Raw genomic sequence first — 18,516 nt, 5'->3', positions numbered from 1 at the left:
TTTGTCAAAGACGGTGAATCAAACTAGCTTTAATAGGAGAAGCTTTTAAACCTTTAATGAAGGGATGTCTGAGTCAAAAGGCGTAATTTTTTGGCGACATCCCGGTGTAAAAGTTTCTTAAATTTCAACGTGATCTCAATACCCTACCGTTAAACTCCAAATCCAGTACGATGTATGTTTTGAATCTATCGTACCAAATTCTTGCAATTACGTAACTGCTTGAGAACATTTCCTACGGTAGAAACAATGAAAGGGTAAGTGTGGTAAACTGGTCAACTTTTTTGAGCTCCGATAAATGAATGAAATTAATTATTTTTTCATGTTTATAGTGAAGAACTTCAAATAGGCTATCTTTTTTCCCATGAACTAGCCGAAAATATTTATTTTCTCAAGAGTTACCGAGCTTCGACTGATCATGTTCAAAATTACCAGAAATTGAAAGTGATGGGAAAAGTGGGAACCTTCGCGTAACTCCGGAACCGGAAGTCTGATCGAGATGAAATTTAATAGCAGAGAGGGGGATGTAAGACCTTTCATTTGAGACTTAGTTTGGTCAAATCGAGTTCAGCAATTTACGAGAAACCGAAGTGACATTAATTCGGCAGAATGCGGAATATTCCACCGGGTCTTCCGGACTCGTCGATAATGGCGATGAAATGACATGAACTACCTAATCGACAATATTTTGATGCAAAATGACGCTTCATTGGCGATTTTAGACGTTGCCCCAAAGAAAGACACACTTTGACATTTTGATGAAAATGTGAGTCATTTTTTTTCAATAACACGAGTCCTACTTAAAATCGGTTATTTCGAAAAACAATAACAAAAATCGATGTACAAACTTGGAAGAAAGAAATTGCGAAATCATACGAAAGCTTTGACAATTGTCAGAGAACACAAAAACATTTCTGGACGCGTCGGCATACCATAAAGATTCGCTTACGGTCGTAACTAACAGATGTTAGTAGCACATGATAACTGCACTTGGACAGTTTGCGCGGGAAATGTCATTTCCCACTTTACCCCACTTACCTCTGCATTCAAAGCAAATCACTGTTAAAACTATCCGGCTCCACCACTGTTCAGATTCTAAGTCAACCAGACTTTACTGTGTCACTTGACGACGAAAATACAAGCTGTTTTTTCGAAAAATCCTTTTGTCCGATTTGGTTCAAATTTGGAGAAGACCCTCCTGGAGGCTCTAGGGATCGATTCGTTGCTTATTTCTGGTAGACCAATCTGTTATTTTACCCAGTCCGGTCAGGTTCTTAAATCTGAAATGTTGGTCGGTGAAAAGAATCCCCATCCAACTCAGTCGTTTTGTTTATTTACAAATTACTAAATGGTGAAAAAACAATACAACAATATTCATTTCAGCACTCACGCTCTTTCGAATCGTTTCTTTTTCAGGGAAGGAAACATTTTTTTTTCGACAATGCCTTGGCATCTCAATGATCGACAACGTGTGTGAGTATCAGTTGATTCCATTTAATCATTTGGAGGTGTTGCCATCTTGAATTCGGTTGCAGCTCAATTGTCTCACCTTGTATAGAAAAAAAAACAAAAATCTTCCATACTCAATTGACTTGGAATCAGCCAGGAGACTCAAATAATTGCAAAAATGATACAATTTGAATGATAACGATGCGGCAGGAGTTGGATAAAAATCTGCATACCCGCCATTCAAAAAAGACGACCATTGTCACATTACCCCATTACCATATTTTCTGTCCCACCATTTGAATTTGGATGGGCCACTAGAAAAGTAACAACTACATATTCAGCAAACTACACAACAGCTGGCACCTCGTCCGTGCCTATATCAATGTAAATCATGCACATCGTGATCGAAATCAATAATACGCAGCACACTTAATTAGCAAAAAAAAATGTCAATCCCCCTAATATTACGATTATTTTTTTCTTTTATATATTTTTTAATTTTATTTTTTTTCTTTTATATATATATTTTATTTTTATTTTTTTTCTTTTATATATATATTTTATTTTTATATTTATTTCTTTATATATTTTATTCTTCTTTACATTGACGATTAAAAATATTTTACCATGGTTGAACATTTTGAATGCTTGTAAACATAGTTGCAAACCCATTTGGATTTAGTTCTTGTGACCTAAAAGATAACAAATCTAGTCATTCCTCAATATGTCCAAATAGTGACAAAATCGCTGAACTTTTGATAATCGCCGAAGACATTAAATTGAAATATTCACACTTTAGTCGAACTGAGTAAAATGGAGGTCCCGTTATTCTGACTTATTCACGTCAATGGGGTATAAAATCGTGTAATCATCTTTTCCAGATAAGATGAAAGCTGCTAATACCTGCTGTCACAAATAGCATGAAAATAATTTGCTGCCTCAATCCAATTTATATAATTCCTACTCATACCGGAGAAACAATAAATACAATGGAATAGAACTCCTTTGTAATGGGCGTTCTTTACTGAAAAGCTTACTTCGTGAAAATACGATTCTTCGTTTTTTGAAAATGATAAATTTATTCAGATCCTTTACTCATATGAGTGAAAAACTGCGATACCGAGCCAAATGCATGTTCCATTCGAACTCGATAAGTTAAATATTGAAGTGATCGCGTAGTATTTCTCTCATGAAAAAATGCGACAATGCTGTGAATGGATCTTGACCTGCTGACAGTGTCGATGAAGGCGCAACCGCTTCATTTGGATGACAAAGAACAACGGGCTACGGTCACTGGGGTTTGACCTGAAGTGGCGTACAACTTTCACTTACTGGCTTAATTTGCATAAACGCGCCATTATTTGCGGCTTGCATCATTATAACTGCACAAAGATGCGAATCAGGCATTCTGGCTTCATTTCAAATTCAAATATTCACGAAGTCATCCGCTGAACGTACAACAAAATACGAAGCAAGAACCGGTTTCTTACACACTTTTGTGACGTCACAACGGTGTTCAGCGAAATAAGCAACGAAATTGCTGCGTCCGCTGTTTGCGTTTCGAGTTCATATCGCATTTTTTTTCTAGAACCATTCAAGAATATACACCGATGTATTGAACGGTATTGATGCGCTGGTAGAGCTATATCGATGCAATTTGAGCACTTAGTTGTTTTCGGGCAATCAACCCTGGCTGATCGTTAAGATATTTGATTGAGTGGTTGGCTAGAGAAGGTGCTTGACTAATCCTTCAGTCTCGGTACCTTTCGTTTCACGTTCGTTTGATTTTTGAACTGTAATCAAAATTCTTTCGGCGTTACGCTCGAACTATTTTGCAAAGGCTGATTACAAGTTGCCCAATTTCGCCGCATCCTGAGGGATGGCTGTTTGTGTCATCCATTGTTCACAACGTAATCTGTTATGCTTGAGAAAATTACGAAAGTGTTGGCTTTATGTGCTACTGGCACATAAGAAGTTTGGATGGACCAGAAAACATTTAATCTTATGAACCTGAGATGGAACATTTCCCCTGAGAAACATTCTAGACACGATAGATACAAAATACGTTGAAAAAGGTGCCATAAAAGCCAAGAACGAAAGAGAGTGAGAGCAACTGGGTCTGACAGTTGTGAAGTATTAACAAACAAGCCTCCCAAGAAAGAGTACTAAATACTATTAGGAAAATTTCATCAATTGCCTAATCCTCAAAAAAACTTAACACTTGGAAATATCTGTAGTTTTATTCTGTCATCAATGCCCAGTGGCCCAGAATGTAACTTAGCCTTACAATACGTTTAGGAAAGTTGTTGTGCTTTGCAAGACCCTTCTTTTAAACAGAAGCTAGGGTGGTTCTAATTTTAGCAAGATTTGAAATTGAACTTTTTAATGGCTCGATAGAAGTTGTAGAACAACACATTTTAGACAAATTTGCTGAAGACACGCAAGCTCTATCTTTTATACTTTCCATTGCACGACAAATCAAAATGTAAGCTTTAGGGTGTTGCTAAAAACGGTATAAATTTTGTAGTTTTTATTTTACGCAAAAGTACCCTTTGGACAACTTGAAGATTTTCATACATCAACTATTAATTTTTTTCGTTTCAAAGTTATGAGAACTTTTACATTAATATAACTTTTCAAATAACATCATCTTCAATTAGGGCACTTAACACTAAATACGGTTGCTGTCATATTAAATACCATGGTTTGTAGTACAGATTACCAAAAAATGACAGTTACGATATTTTTGTTTATCTTGCAAAATTTGCTCAAAAAATAGGTAATTTTTGGTATAAAAGCACATATAACTTTAAAACGAAAGAAGCTAGAGGTTTAATATATTCAGACAAACTGTTCTTTAAAATATCTGAAAGTATTTCTAAAGTTATCTAAATGAAAAATCAAAACTGCCATAGCTATATAAACAAAACCATTTTTCAAGAAACACCACAATTTTTTTCGATAAATTTCTTGTAAATTGAAAAGTACAAGACATAGAATTGCAGTGTTTTCGACAAAGTTTTTAAAATTGGATTTTCTTCAATATTCCAGAAGACTGCGAAACTCTATCTCGAGCCATTAAAACGTTAATTTTTTGATTTTAATAAATTTTGAACCACCCTACCCACTATTTAAAATAATAAAAAATTCTTGTGATGTGCAAAAATTTATCATGAAAACGAAGCTGTATCCTCTAAGTTGTCCACCGTAAAAGTAATTTAAACATACTACTAAGGAACAATCCATGAGAAACCAAATTTTTAATGCAACTTTTGCAGTTTTCATTTTTTTAAATATGTTTTTCAGAGTTTTTGCAGACGAATATTTTCTTCTAATACCTCAAAACTCTAGCTTCTGATACCAAAAAATATAAGTGCTTATAATATCAAATATTGATTTTTTTAAATCAGTTTTGTGCAATTTTAAAAAATATCGTGCTCGCCATTTTTTACTCAATTATACCTCGAATCATGGCCTTATTTGCATATTCTTCTTTGGTCCTTAGATATAGCCTCGAAACTCTTTCTAATTATTTGCTTCAAGTTCCCCTTAAGGGGGCCTGACAGCGCAAAATTTAAAAAAATGATATTTTTATTTTTGCATTTTTCGGATCCCTAAGATATGAAACTTGGTTCGTCTGCGAGAGCCCATCAAACTACCAACTATCAATTTTTATATGAAGCTAAAAAAATCGGGTCAAAAAGCTAATAAAATCGTGGGTAGATAAAATCGGGGGCTGATAAAATCGGGTGCTGATAAAATCGGGTCTCCACCGTAAAACATTTTTTTTAAGAAACACCATAACCTTATATTTTAAATTTATTGTAAAATGAGAAGTATGACATAGAGAGCTTATATGTATTCAGCAAACTTTTGTAAAACTATTCGATCTACAACTTCCCTGAAGGTTGTACGGCACTATCTAGAATGATTAAAAAGTTAAAATTATGATCTTGGTAGAATTAGAACGACCCTACTAGTTGTTCTCAAAACAGAAGGGGCTCGCAAACTACGAAAACTTTTCCATAGACATGATAAGGCTAAGTGATGTAGTTTTAGTTAAATCTCATAATTTCTTGCTAAATTTGCTTTCTGGAGCACTGTGCAATAGACCTCTCCACATTCGGAAAAAAATTTGAAATAAACATGGGTCAGCTCAAATTTTTGTTCTAGGTGTGAATTCAAGAACTATCGCCAAAAATGGCTTAATTTGGACATGATTTAGAGGTGTCTCCAATCAAAAATCGTGTTTTTGCTATGTTTCCATAGGAAGATTACATACACTCTGATTTGATATGCCCTACATGCCCACATATCATCAAAGGTTGTTCCTTACACATATCTTAACATGTTTTAACAGGTGAACATAGCTCTAATCGCAATAGAAAATTTGTTAACTGGATTTTTATATAGAAAAGAATACCAAAACCAAGAAAAAATACTACTAATTTTCCTTGGTTTTGATACACTTTTCTATATGAAAATCCAGTTAACAAATTTTCTACTGCGATTAGAGCTATGTTCACCTGTTAAAACTATATGTGGGCATGTAGGGCATATCAAATCAGAGTGGATGTGATCTTCCTATGGAAACATAGCAAAAACACGATTTTTGATTGGAGACACCTCTAAATCATGTCCAAATTAAGCCATTTTTGGCGAAAGTTCTTAAATTCACACCTAGAACCAAAAATTGAGCTGACCCATGTATATTTCAAAACTTTTTCCGAATGTGGAGAGGACTACTGTGCAATGTATTTATAATGTCATCAAATTATGCGTATCTTAGAGTATCATTTAGGTTTAAAATTATAGTTGTTATTTCAGTTGTTACCTTTATACTAATGAAAATAATACATAGTACACTGCTAAAAGAAGGGAAAATTATAAAATGAACGAATAATTCAAATTTTGAGAAGGTTTGCAATATGCTGGAAACTCCATTTACGAACTAAACCAGGGGTTCGTAAACCGAATTGGTTCGTAAAAAAGTGTTCGTTATTTAGGAATTAGTTCGTAAAAAAAAGTTCTCTTCACATTCTCATAGAATTTCCTTTCGTAAAAGCAATTGAAATTAAATGCTTCTATAACTTCAAAACTATTTTGTATCAAATAGGTAGATAGGTAGCCCAAGTAACAATTGAAGTTTTATAGCACGCTACAAGTGCAATCTAAGTTTTATCAGTGGCTATAAAACTATCATAAAACCACAATTGTTACTAGGGAGGTGTGCTTATATTTACTCATGTTCCAGGTTTTCCAAGAATTTCCTGGAGTGAAGGTCTAAAGATCTACAAGCGTATCCAGTTATCTTTCGGTCGTATATGGATGCGGTACATACTCATGGAGGGTCATAATACAAAGTTCAATGAAGTATTGTAGTATTATTGCCATCCAAGAACTTTTTGAAATACCGAACTTAAGACCTAGAAACATAATAAGTAATATGCTGATGATTTTTTTCTGTGTATGTTCTTTGAGATTCATGACATAATGCTTTATATAGTATGAAGCAGGTCAAATAAGTTCGTCTTAAGATCTACGTGCATAACCATTGTAAAGAATAACAAATAATGTGAATCATTCAAAATGCAAGTGAAGTTAATCAAGATATTCTCGCAACTGACGGATATTGGATATTTTTAGAACGGGCTTGACAAGTAGGTTGCGGAAATCGATGAGTGACGTCATTTTGAAATCCAAGATGGCGACTTCCGGTTGAGAAAAAAATTTCAAAACCCAAAAAATATGGGTATTTTCTACATGGGCATGGCAGGTAGATGACGGAAATCGATGAGTGACGTCATTTCGAAATTCAAGAAGGCGGCTTCCAGTTGAGCAAGACTTTTTAAACCTTTGACAATATGGGTATTTTTGGAACGGGCATGACAGGTAGATTGTGAAAATCGATGAGCGAAGCCATTTTGCAATCCAAGATGGCTACTTCCGATTGAGCAAGACTTTTTAAACCCAAAATTTAAATTCAGAATGGCGACTTCCGGTTGAACAAAATCGTCCAAAACTGCTAACATTATGGCAGGGCAAGTAGATGACGGAAGCTGATGTGTGACGTCATTCCGAAAATCAAGATGGCCACTTTCGGTTAAGCAAAACTTTTTTTAAATCTTATCAATATGGGTATTTTTGGAACGGGCGTGACAAGTAGATTGCGGAAATCGACGAGTGACGTCAGTTAGAAATTCAAGATGGTAACTTCCGGTTGAAAATACTCGTCCAAAACCCTAACAATAGGGTATTTATGTAAGCGGCGTGACAAGTGGATGAGGGAAATCGATGAGCGACGTCATTTTGGAATCCAAGATGGCGACTTACAATCGTGCAAAATTTTCTAATACCCTTAAAATACGAGTATTTTTGGGAAGGAATTTGTCAAGTAGATAACAATTGAAAGTCGCCATTTTGGGTTGTTTGTCATATATTGACTTGCGGATTCCGGAATCTTCTCAGCTATTTTAAAAATACCCCTATTGTTAGGGTCATGAAAAATTTTGCTTTACAAGGAGGCACCATTTAAGATTGTAAGAAAATCACTTTCTGACATTAATTCTTGCACTCCAATGCGAAAATACTAATAAAGTTAGGCACATCAATAATTTTCCTCAACCGTAAGTCGCCATTTCCTGCATAAAAATGTATTTAATGCATTGATTCCTGTCATTTACTCGTTAGCTTTCTTCCGAAAATCTCCATTTTGTTTTTCATGCATAGTTGTTGGCACACAGTAAACACCCGATTTGATCAGCCCCCAATCTATCCCCGATGGGTTCTGGCAAACGAACCAAGTAAAACTCGAGTACATAAACGCTTTCATGGGCATATTTTTCTTATCTTTAAGATTCAAAAATAAAATCAGATTTTTTAAAATTTCGTGCTGGTAATTTATGCGCAATAATCAAAGGGTTATGAGGTCGTGTCTAGGGACTACCGGAAGTCGCCATCTTGGATGTGCAAATGACCTAAAACATCGATTTCCGTTATCTACTCGTCAATCCCCTTTCGAAAATACGCAGCTTTTATTAGTTATAGTTATCTAAGAATATTTTAATTTGTGTACAACTTCACACGGTACTGTGCGCACTCACTTAGTTCGTAAAAAAAAGTTACTCAACTTAGTTCGTAAAAAAAAGTTACGTAAAAAAAAGATTACGTAAAAAAAGAGTTTGTACATGGGGTTTCAGTGCACTCGTTTTGATTTCTTGCTATTTCGATTACATAATGATTACGTCAACTTATAACTTTCCAATGATTTTCCAGTGTAGATTGCAGGACGACAGCTTTGGCTAATATAGTCGGCAGAACATACCCTAAATTTGCGGTTGAAGGAGTCTTTGAAAAACAAAATTGGAATGTCCTTCATAGTTTAGAGCCAAAGTTTGATGGCTGTCACAGAATAGATGCCAACTGTTATAGAACTGTTATAGAAATACATTAATTTAGTTCAAATCTATTGCCTTTCTTTGCTATAACAACACGCAAACAATTTTCAAAAATATGACAGTGGTCACGCATGAATATCTTCCACACTCGTTTAGTCGTCATATTTGCACTTACTGTTCGTGCAGCGCCTCCATAGCATACAATTTTAAAATTTTCAGTATCTTTGAACCATTTCAAAGTGCGCCAGACAAAGTACTTACTTCTAACTGTAAAACTTTTTTTTGAAAAATCGGACACTTTTGCAAATGCAGTTTTAAAATCCCGTACTTAGTCCAAGAATACTGATAAATGAATTCAAAAACACTCACTATGGGTTGTTCCGCGCAAAATGATCAATGCACGTGTAATCGACATTCAAGGATTTTAACCAATTTTGGAGGAATTCTTGCGTGTTTTTTTTGAGAAGGGCCAATAAGCATACTGTCAAAATTCACTTTGAGAGGAAATTCTGGGCAAGACATCAATAGCCGACTATAAATCGCAGCAACAGACGAAAGAGAAAACTTTTCTCTTTCATAAAATGGATGTTAAATTCTCGACAAGTTACGGTTTGTCCGGAATTTCCTCTCAAAGTGAATTATGACAGCATGCTTATTGTCCCTTCTCAAAAAACACGCGAGAGTTGTTCATCTAGGACCATTATATAAAAATCCAAATTTTTATGTCGATTGAATCACCCATCGGGCCATGGTAGCATCCCTCGTTTTGAGAAATTGCCAGAATCCTTGATTTGCTTTTGATTATGTCTCCAGTTCTATTCACGCGAGATTCAAGAAATATAGAAAAAATATTAGTTTTAAGCAGTAGTGCGTTTTTACACGTGTTCTTCAGCCATTTTTACATAAAAAACGCCCATAATCTCAATATAATAATATTTTTGTCGGTATGTTAGCAGCACAGTGTTAACCCCAAAGCTGCCAGACGATTTTGCATTAGTAAAACGGGTGTAGGGAGTGTTCAACAAAATCTCTTTTAATAGAAGTTTTGATAGAAAACTATTTAAACTTTGTATTTTGTGCATATCTGTATCTGGCAGCTCTGAAAAGCTTCCCCAACTACTGATAACTTATAATGTTGCCTGATAAATCCAAGATGGTGAGATGGAAGAAAATCTATCTCTCGTGCGTATGTTGATTGAGCTCAAACACAAATCTTTCTAGGTTGGGCTCCAGTTTTACTTCCAAATGCAACCTTATACTATAAAACATATCTAAAAATTAGCACAAAATTTTGTAAGAAAACCGTATCTTTTTACTGAAATATTATTTTATTTCCGAAATTTTACGTTAAACAGCATTGGTGTATTTAGGAATGTTACGCGCTTTACCGCTATCTGAAATTTTCCAGAAGACTTCTAATTGATTAAATCTGATCTAGCAAAGAAAATTTCAAAAATGAGATTTAGAGCGCAAATATAATCGCACAACTATATCTTGCCTTTAAAATTGTACAGACGAATGATCTCTTAAGCAAAGTTACACCAAGTTTATGGTTATATAAACCTTAACAGAAGAATTTTTTTTTATTGATTAATAAAAAAAAGTGATTGAAAAGTGGTTATAACACCGTAATGAGAATTAAGCTGTCTATTTCAAAATATACGCAAACAAATTCTACAAAACTTTTCCGAAGACACCAAAGCACAAAAACGTAACTGGAAACCAGGAATCACTTAAAACCGTCTTTTTCAATTTTAGACCACTGTGCGACGGCTTCGATAAGTTTCAGCTGCATTTGCACCTTTAATAAATGTTCCACTTCGCAAACACCAGAGCGGATTAGGCAGCATTTAAAATGGACGGCCACTATATGGCACCGAAGATTGTTCGAATTTTGCTTATGAACTTCACCGATCATGAAATAAACGATCGATACCGAAACGATAAAAGTAACGGTGCTTTATTGTTCGCACTGGCTTGGCGTGATTGTTGTTTTTCGATAGCTTCGTTTGCTTATAGCACTGGCACGGTAAATGTGGACAGCAGACTGGAAGTAAGAGATGGTGATACCTATTCTGAGACTCCCTGTAGAGAGCTAGGGATTTTTAATGGGCACGGGGTCAATGAAAATGGTCACCATTGATTATCCCATTACTTTTATTGCTCGTCCTGAGGACTTTGACTGACTCGCTGCACAGAGGAGAATTCATGTCCAAAAACTGGACTTAAGAAAGAGCATATCTGTAGGAAGTACGTTTTCTATAAATTAACAACAGGATACATTCCATTAGCGTGGTGGGAAAAACCAACGAAATTCATTCCCAAAGGTGGCCGCGTCACTTATGAGGAGGCAAAGAGCTTTAGACTGATCAGTCTGAGCTCCTTCCTTTCAAAACAGTGGAACTTTTAATCGACCACTATATTCAGGATGTTAGCTTGAGTGAGCACACGCTACATGCAATGCAACATACATATCAGCGGGGGAATGTACTACACGGAAAACCGATTCATCACAATTTCAACTAAAAAAATAGTTGAGTTTTTGGTTTCATCTAGTTAATATTTGGGTGAACTAAATTTTTGTTGAAAACAATAATCCAACGCTGTTGGTTCAATGCTGTCAGTTTCAGTCTGGACACGAACGTTTCAGCCTAGCACAAAACTTAAAAAGCCTACCTGAGCTAAAGCTTGAAACGCTTGTCTCCGCTTGTAACGCTTGTTTTAGTCCAGACACAATTGCATATGCCGTTACACTACGTTTTCAGCCAAGACACAAACGACTGGAATTCAACTCATCTCATTGTTGAATTAAACTGCTTCATCATAAAATACAACATAAGATAACATAATCCCGGTATGGAAATTTTCCTGGTGGACCCTGGTTGTTGGCGGAATATTCGAAATGTATCTGGTTACGTTCCTTTGAAGGAAAGGCTATGTCTGAAAATTGAACCAGTCCGTTTTATTGTTAACTGGTTTTGTTATGAATCAAAATATTAATTATCTTTGAGATAAATCGTTCAGCTCACACCTTTGTGGGGGTATGAGGTGGGACCATCATCATCATCATCATCATCAAACGTTTTGTTTCATCGACCGACGGATGAAGGTATGGAATTAAATTGTTGAAATACTCCGTATGCCAGTAATTAACAGGTAAATATAATATACAGTTTTGTTTCTCATAATGTTATCTTTTTATAAACTGCACTCTTAAATGAGACGAAATAGCCAAAGGTTTTTAAGGATTGTTAATAATTGATTGATGATTTCAATTTTAGATGACAGGTATATTTTTTTCTATTTAGTCAGCCAGCACTACAAAAAAACTTCATACTTATTCCACATCTAGTTTGGAATCACAAAAGATGAAAAATAATTATCATATTGCATATTACATTTGTTAATAATTGAAATTTTACTATATAATCGACTAAATCCGAAATAGAATGATTTTGACAATTTTCGACAATACTTTCAACTTTCAGTATAAATTGAAAAAAATGTCAATCAAAATTATCCCTTTATTGAAATGTTTTTAAAGAAAAACTAGGTAAAACCAAAATGAGGTCAGTTGAATTTCTGTTTTTTGTGTGTACTGGTTCAGGTAGTTGCGTCCAGGCTAAAACAAGCTTTCCAAGCTGAGACAAAACCCTACGCGCATAACCGTTATTCCCAGCGTGTATGAACATAGTTGCTATCGCTAGCTTGATGTATTTCAGTAAGGTGTGCATCTTGGCTACTTTGCTGTCATTTCCTATGATGTGCGTCTTGAATCAAAATCAATAATAATTTTCAATAACTATTATTTGAGAATCTCGCGAAATTACGAGAAAATTTAGTTACGTTTTTCATTTTTCTGTTGAAATCAACTAATTAGGAAAACAAGAAATTGTTTTGTTATTTTCTTCATCGAATGGTTTTCAGTGTATGATTCTGTTACACAATGCTATCTGCAACATTGAAAAAGCTTTTTCGCAAAAGCAATCAAGTTTACGAATTTTTCTTGATATTAAAGGTGCTTTCGACAACGTGTCTATCGAATCCATTTTGGAAGCAGTCACGAAGTCATAGAATACTTTCATATATCACGAACAAGATACACGTACTGCTCAGCAACCGACATCTGTGCGCATCGTTAAGACAAATAGATGTAAGGAAACTGAGCGTCTGCGGATGTCCTCAAGGTGGTGTGCTGTCACCACTACTATGGAACCTTGCGGCCGATGTCTTGCTTAGGAAACTTAATGCGCTTGGTATCACCGGTATCTGCACTAACATACTTTTTGATTTGATGCAACAAGCCTTATGTGTTATGTGGTGTTATGTGGTGTCTTGGATTTGACAGAAAACAATCTTTAATTGCTGATTCGCTTGAAGAATATTTAAAGTGTCAATATCAACGTTATCGCTTAGTTCCAACCTTTGTAAAAGATACAATGCCCTAGCTACATTTAAAATTTTATAATAATTTTAACGCCAATCATAAAACCTAGATTTCACTTTTGGCATGCTATAAAACTTCAATTGTTACTTGGGTGCGGACAAAATCCGCACCACGTCCTTGGAGCGTCGCAGAGCACCACAGCTCGAAGAGGACTCGTATTTCTCGCTGTGCAAAAACAAATGTAGTGAAACGAGCACGTTTTTTTTACGAAATAACATTTTTAAAAGTTGTGGGCGTTTTGAAACATTATATTCAACCTATTGCCGTGACTTAAGATAATTCTCTAGCATATAGTAAATCTTTTTGTTAGAAGTTTGAATATTGGTTGGAAGCATTTTTATGTTAACTTTTCTGCACAAATAACGTCAAATTAGCTGTTATTAATTATACTTTCCCTTTGCTATGTAAAACACATCATCATAGCGATAATAATGAACTCTGAAGTTTAATAAACTGTACTTTATTATTATTATTATTATTATTGGTTTCTCGACACAGTTTGCTCGATACATCTTGTAATAATATAAACAGTGCGACAATGAAGCTATAGGTACACTATTTGAAGAGAAAGCAATTTCTCAATTCTATGAATTTTATAGAAGCATTTTGTTTTATTAGTTACCCGAAATAAAAAATTCAATAGTAGCTGTACGGTTAACCTACTTGTACTTGGGTGGTCTCCACATATACTTAAATTTTCACACAACTTTGTCATAAATCACCCCCCAAATTGGTACCAATTACTCGATTCTCTTTTCGCAAGCGTTCTAATGTGCGGTACCATCCTAAGCTTTCCCTATTTCTATTCACATCACAGAGACGGCACCAGCTGGCCGGAGCCGACGATTGATCTGGAAGTTTGGATGCTATCGGACTACCACATCATTCCGCCGGAAATCGAAGAAGCAGGTGCCATTACGCATCCGGGTCGATTTGGATTGTTCATACCGAAACCGCTGATCCGGAAGGAGGATGCCTTCCCCAAGATGTACCCATACACCATGTTCCAGGAAAATCAAAACGACCGCAGCTACTATGAGCTGATAAAAAAGTTCGAGGTAGTGGACAGTGTGCTGGATGAGTTGAAAAAATGGTCAGAGAAACGATGCTCCATTGACTGCAATCGGGACGGTATGTACGTGCCGGAACAGTGTGCGCAAGGGAAAAAGTGCGCTCTCGTGCTGGCGCCGCACTACGAGGATACTAAATTCATAGTGAAGCATATCGATGAGCTCAAATTTCAACTGAAAGTTATCTGGCTAGGTGGGAAAATTAAACATGGCATAAACTACCTGATGAAACAGTACGGTGGTGATCGGAAAATGTCCAAGAAATTTTTGGTTCTGCACTGGTCCCCATCGGAAGTAATTGACAGCAAAACGGTGGAATATGTGTCGGTAACGATGCCGCGATGTGAGGACATTATAGTAAGCAATAATACCGGCTGCAAGTACGAGTTGACTCCATTGCTCAAATATCACGCTCATGAGTTCGAAACCTCCCAGCATGCCCTCCAGTCCTTGCTGAGAGTTTATTTTGATAAACAGGATATACACGCGCTAATAGACTTGTACGACAAATACGAAGAACAAATCCTGCAAGCAAGGGACGAAACGACTATGGAGTATGACGAACATGCTGTGTCGAAACGTTACAATCAAATAGCTTGTGAATGGCTGAAGGCAAGCGAAACAAGATGGCACGAGTGGAAACCTAAGGGGGAGGTTAAGGAAGACATTTATATAGGAGGAATCTTTCCCCTTTCGGGTCTCGGCAAAACATATTTAGGCATCATGCCGGCAGCCGTAATGGCACAGCAGGCGGTTAATCTCAATAACACAATTTTACCCAATCATCGACTTATCATTCTCAAGAGCGACGGCCAATGTCGCGCAGATACTGTTATGAAAACCTTCATCAATTACTATATCAGACAGGAACGGATGATTGGAGTTCTGGGGCCGGCTTGCAGTGACACTGTCGAACCCATTGCAGGTGAGATATTCTTTGTGTTTTTCATTATCCTATTTTATATTTAATCGGCTTTGTCCCACAGGTGTCTCCAAGCACTTTCGAATGGCCGTCATCTCCTATTCCGCCGAGGGAGCCTTTCTTTCAGATCGTGAAACTTATCCGTACTTCTTTCGCACGATTGGTGAAAATAGACAGTATGAGCACGTATACGCACGGCTGTTGAAGCAACTGAACTGGAATAGAGTTGCCGCTCTGACGGAGGATGGCCAAAAATCAACCGAATACATTTCCCACATGGAAACACTACTCAAGGAGAATGACATTGAGCTAATTTCGAACAAAAAATTTCCCCGCGACCGTGGCGAAACTGAAATGAAGCGGGTAGGATTCATTAACCTTTTATGGTTTATTGCACATATGTACTGGGTTTTCACGAGTAAAACGTTGCCGTTTGCTTAATTTCATTTACAGTACCTGTTGGATTTGAAATCGAAAAATGCCCGAATCATCATTGCCGATGTCGATGACAAGGTGGCTCAGGTGATAATGTGCGAGGCGTTCAAGCTAGAGGTAAGCACTTGAATTTAATAATATTGACCACTTGAAGTGTTGTTAAATTTATGCATGACACTTCTTTGTCTTAAATTGAATACATTTTTGTTTAGTAAAAACATTCCCATTCTCTTAAAAATCAGTGTTACACTTGTCGTTATGCCAGAGGCGTGGAGTGGTAAGAGAGCACCACCGGATTTCCAACGTGACTTTATCGCCATATAAAATTGTTATTTATTATCCAGCACGTGCTTATCGCTACAAGTCATCAGACTATATCACTAGGGCAACACAGTTTGTCGAAGAAATACTTCCAGGAAGCCTACAGTTACTGAACTGTTTACTGGCTAAACCTAGACGTTGATGCCTTCTGGAAAAGCAATTGCTACCTCATTAATGGTTGTGTAAAATAGCGGACGGAAACATACGCCATTCTATAACAACAGCTACGGAATGTTCAGGAATGGGGTGTAAGAATGGACAATATAGAGGAAGGCAGGGCATGGCCGCCACATTAAGGTTGTTGATAATGTTTAGTTGTAATTCTACAATATGGAACTGTTGGAGTAACTATGGACAACTTTTATTCTGGAATTCTTATTTCCAATATGCTATGAATCAGTGAAAATTGCCAATCAAATTTTCTGGCCTACTGGATTAAATATTATATCTTGCTTGAAATATGTTTGTCAAGTGAATATTAATATTGGAAATATGTTCGCTAGCGACTTAATACTATATTCACTGAAATTTCACTATATTCACTGAAATTTCACTTTCTATATTCACTGTAATTTCACTTTCACCTAATTTTTCAGATAGCTCAATCCCTATACTATTGTCATTTATTTTTCATTCCGACCATGGTATAAGAATTGTTGGGGGTATACTAGACAATTAATTATATCCTGTTCTAATGACTATTTGAAGACCTGTTGTGCGAACGGAATTGTTCGAAGGAACTGCTAGCCACACTTTATATGATGACGGCTATACTCCACGTTCCCCTAATGAAGTATTTTGTCACGCCTGAGAAATGCAATCGCGTTCAGAAAAACTAGCGTAGGTATGTATAACATTTGAATAAAATTCCTGAAAATCTGTTTATGAAGCAAATCCAATACGTGTCATGTGCGAAATATTGTAAAAAAAATATTGCTGCACGCTTAATTTAATTGGACATCGAATCGAATGAACAAAGAATTCTGCAATCTACTTTTCGTGTTAGTCATAGAAAAAAGGTGATGAAATCACCCACAACTCGACATTATAATCGCGGCTTATTAAAACCATGTTATTATCATATGTGAAATTTTGCACGGACATCAGGGCCTGTTGTACGTCAAGAATCAGAGCCGTAGTGTGATAGTTCATATCACACCTCGCAACCGGCTGAAGAAAAATTAAAATATATATATCCTACTTGTGTAACAACAATGTTCGACAAGAAACCAACTTGTTTTTCGGAAAGTGGTGAAAAATTGCGCTTCAGTTTGTCTCTAATGCGTCAGGATCGGATTAATGGACATTTGAAGATTTTTTGTATTATCGACAATAAGAATAACCTGCAGTGGGATTGAAAATTAAACAAAATAAAAAACAGTGCCGTAAGTGATTATTTTTGGTGTACATTTGAGCGCTGAGTTGATTGGCGTAATTAGATTGGTCGCGTTTTCAAGTTATGCACGTTGAAACTCAAGGATACTGAAATAAATTTCAAAAACAGTCTTGCGGTCAATATCACACCATTACAAAACCTTCAACTATGGGGTTTAGTGTCTTCTAGAAAGTTTTATAATATGATGCAGCGCATCTTTTCAATAAAAGACATATTTTGGTGATTAATCCTTCCAAAAGTAATAATGGAGAATCAAGTCTTCAAAAACCATTATTTAGAAACTTAGTTTCTCAGTAAAGTTGTTGAGAATGATATAAGCAAAAACTTTGTTAAAAAAGTTGAAAGCTCTCATCATTTCGAAATATTGTACAATAATTGTGAAATTTCATCAAATCAAATTTTCCTCAATATAACTTTTTATAGTGCATTTTAGAGACTCATACCATGAAGAAAAATGTCTATTTCATTTTTCCAAATAGCTTTGCAGCAGGTCAAACAATTGTAAGAGTTATCTAAAACATTAATATTAGAACAACTTTTATTAAAGGGGTTTTTTCACAAATGACCTAATATATCTCGATAACCTGAAAACCTCAGGAATCAGACTATATCAGCTCGATTGGCACATTTCCCATGGTATTCGGAGATTTGTGCCTTGTCATGTCGTCTCATTACTTTCTTGGTGGGAAGAGAAAAGAAGGTGGAAGAAAAAGGAAGGGAAATGAAAAATGACATCATGCGATCACCACACAATACAATAAATATCCTGTATTCTTCATTCCCGAAGGAATAATAAACCCTACTGATGAATTCTATAGCGCTTTACCACAGTGGGTTAAGAACCACAACATATTCTTGAGTTTTAGCTCCCCAAAGGGCGAACACGAAATTATTGCGACACCGAAAATGTCATGCCAATTTTCTTATAATGTTTAAAATCAAACAAAAATTTTAGGGTAGTTTTATACATATATTTACTTCAAAAATCAAAAGAAAAGTTAATCGATGGAGCCTTGAGTGTAAAATTGAACGTATTTTCGCTTGATGCCCTCCATCAAAGTCTTTACAGTGTCATCCGGTAC

General features: G+C 35.9%; 1 protein-coding gene across 4 annotated transcripts in view; it reads left to right on the top strand.

Annotated features, from left to right (window-relative positions):
* LOC131678253 (uncharacterized) overlaps positions 1-18,516 on the top strand; it is a 307,356-nt gene that overhangs the window by 250,264 nt on the left and 38,576 nt on the right. For all 4 annotated transcript variants that reach the window (XR_009303610.1, XM_058958264.1, XM_058958265.1 and 1 more), the window contains 3 exons: positions 14,108-15,285; positions 15,347-15,645; positions 15,736-15,834. Coding sequence is in view for 3 of the 4 variants with exons in the window: in XM_058958264.1 (XP_058814247.1) it covers positions 14,108-15,285; positions 15,347-15,645; positions 15,736-15,834 (1,576 nt within the window). In the remaining variant the exon portion in view is untranslated. The remainder of the gene's footprint in view (positions 1-14,107; positions 15,286-15,346; positions 15,646-15,735; positions 15,835-18,516) is intronic.

Source organism: Topomyia yanbarensis, chromosome 2 (genome assembly GCF_030247195.1).
Source record: "Topomyia yanbarensis strain Yona2022 chromosome 2, ASM3024719v1, whole genome shotgun sequence".
Classification (NCBI taxonomy): Eukaryota; Metazoa; Arthropoda; class Insecta; order Diptera; family Culicidae; genus Topomyia; species Topomyia yanbarensis.
The sequence above is the reverse complement of the archived record's forward strand: the minus strand, read 5'-3'. Positions and strand labels throughout refer to the sequence as shown.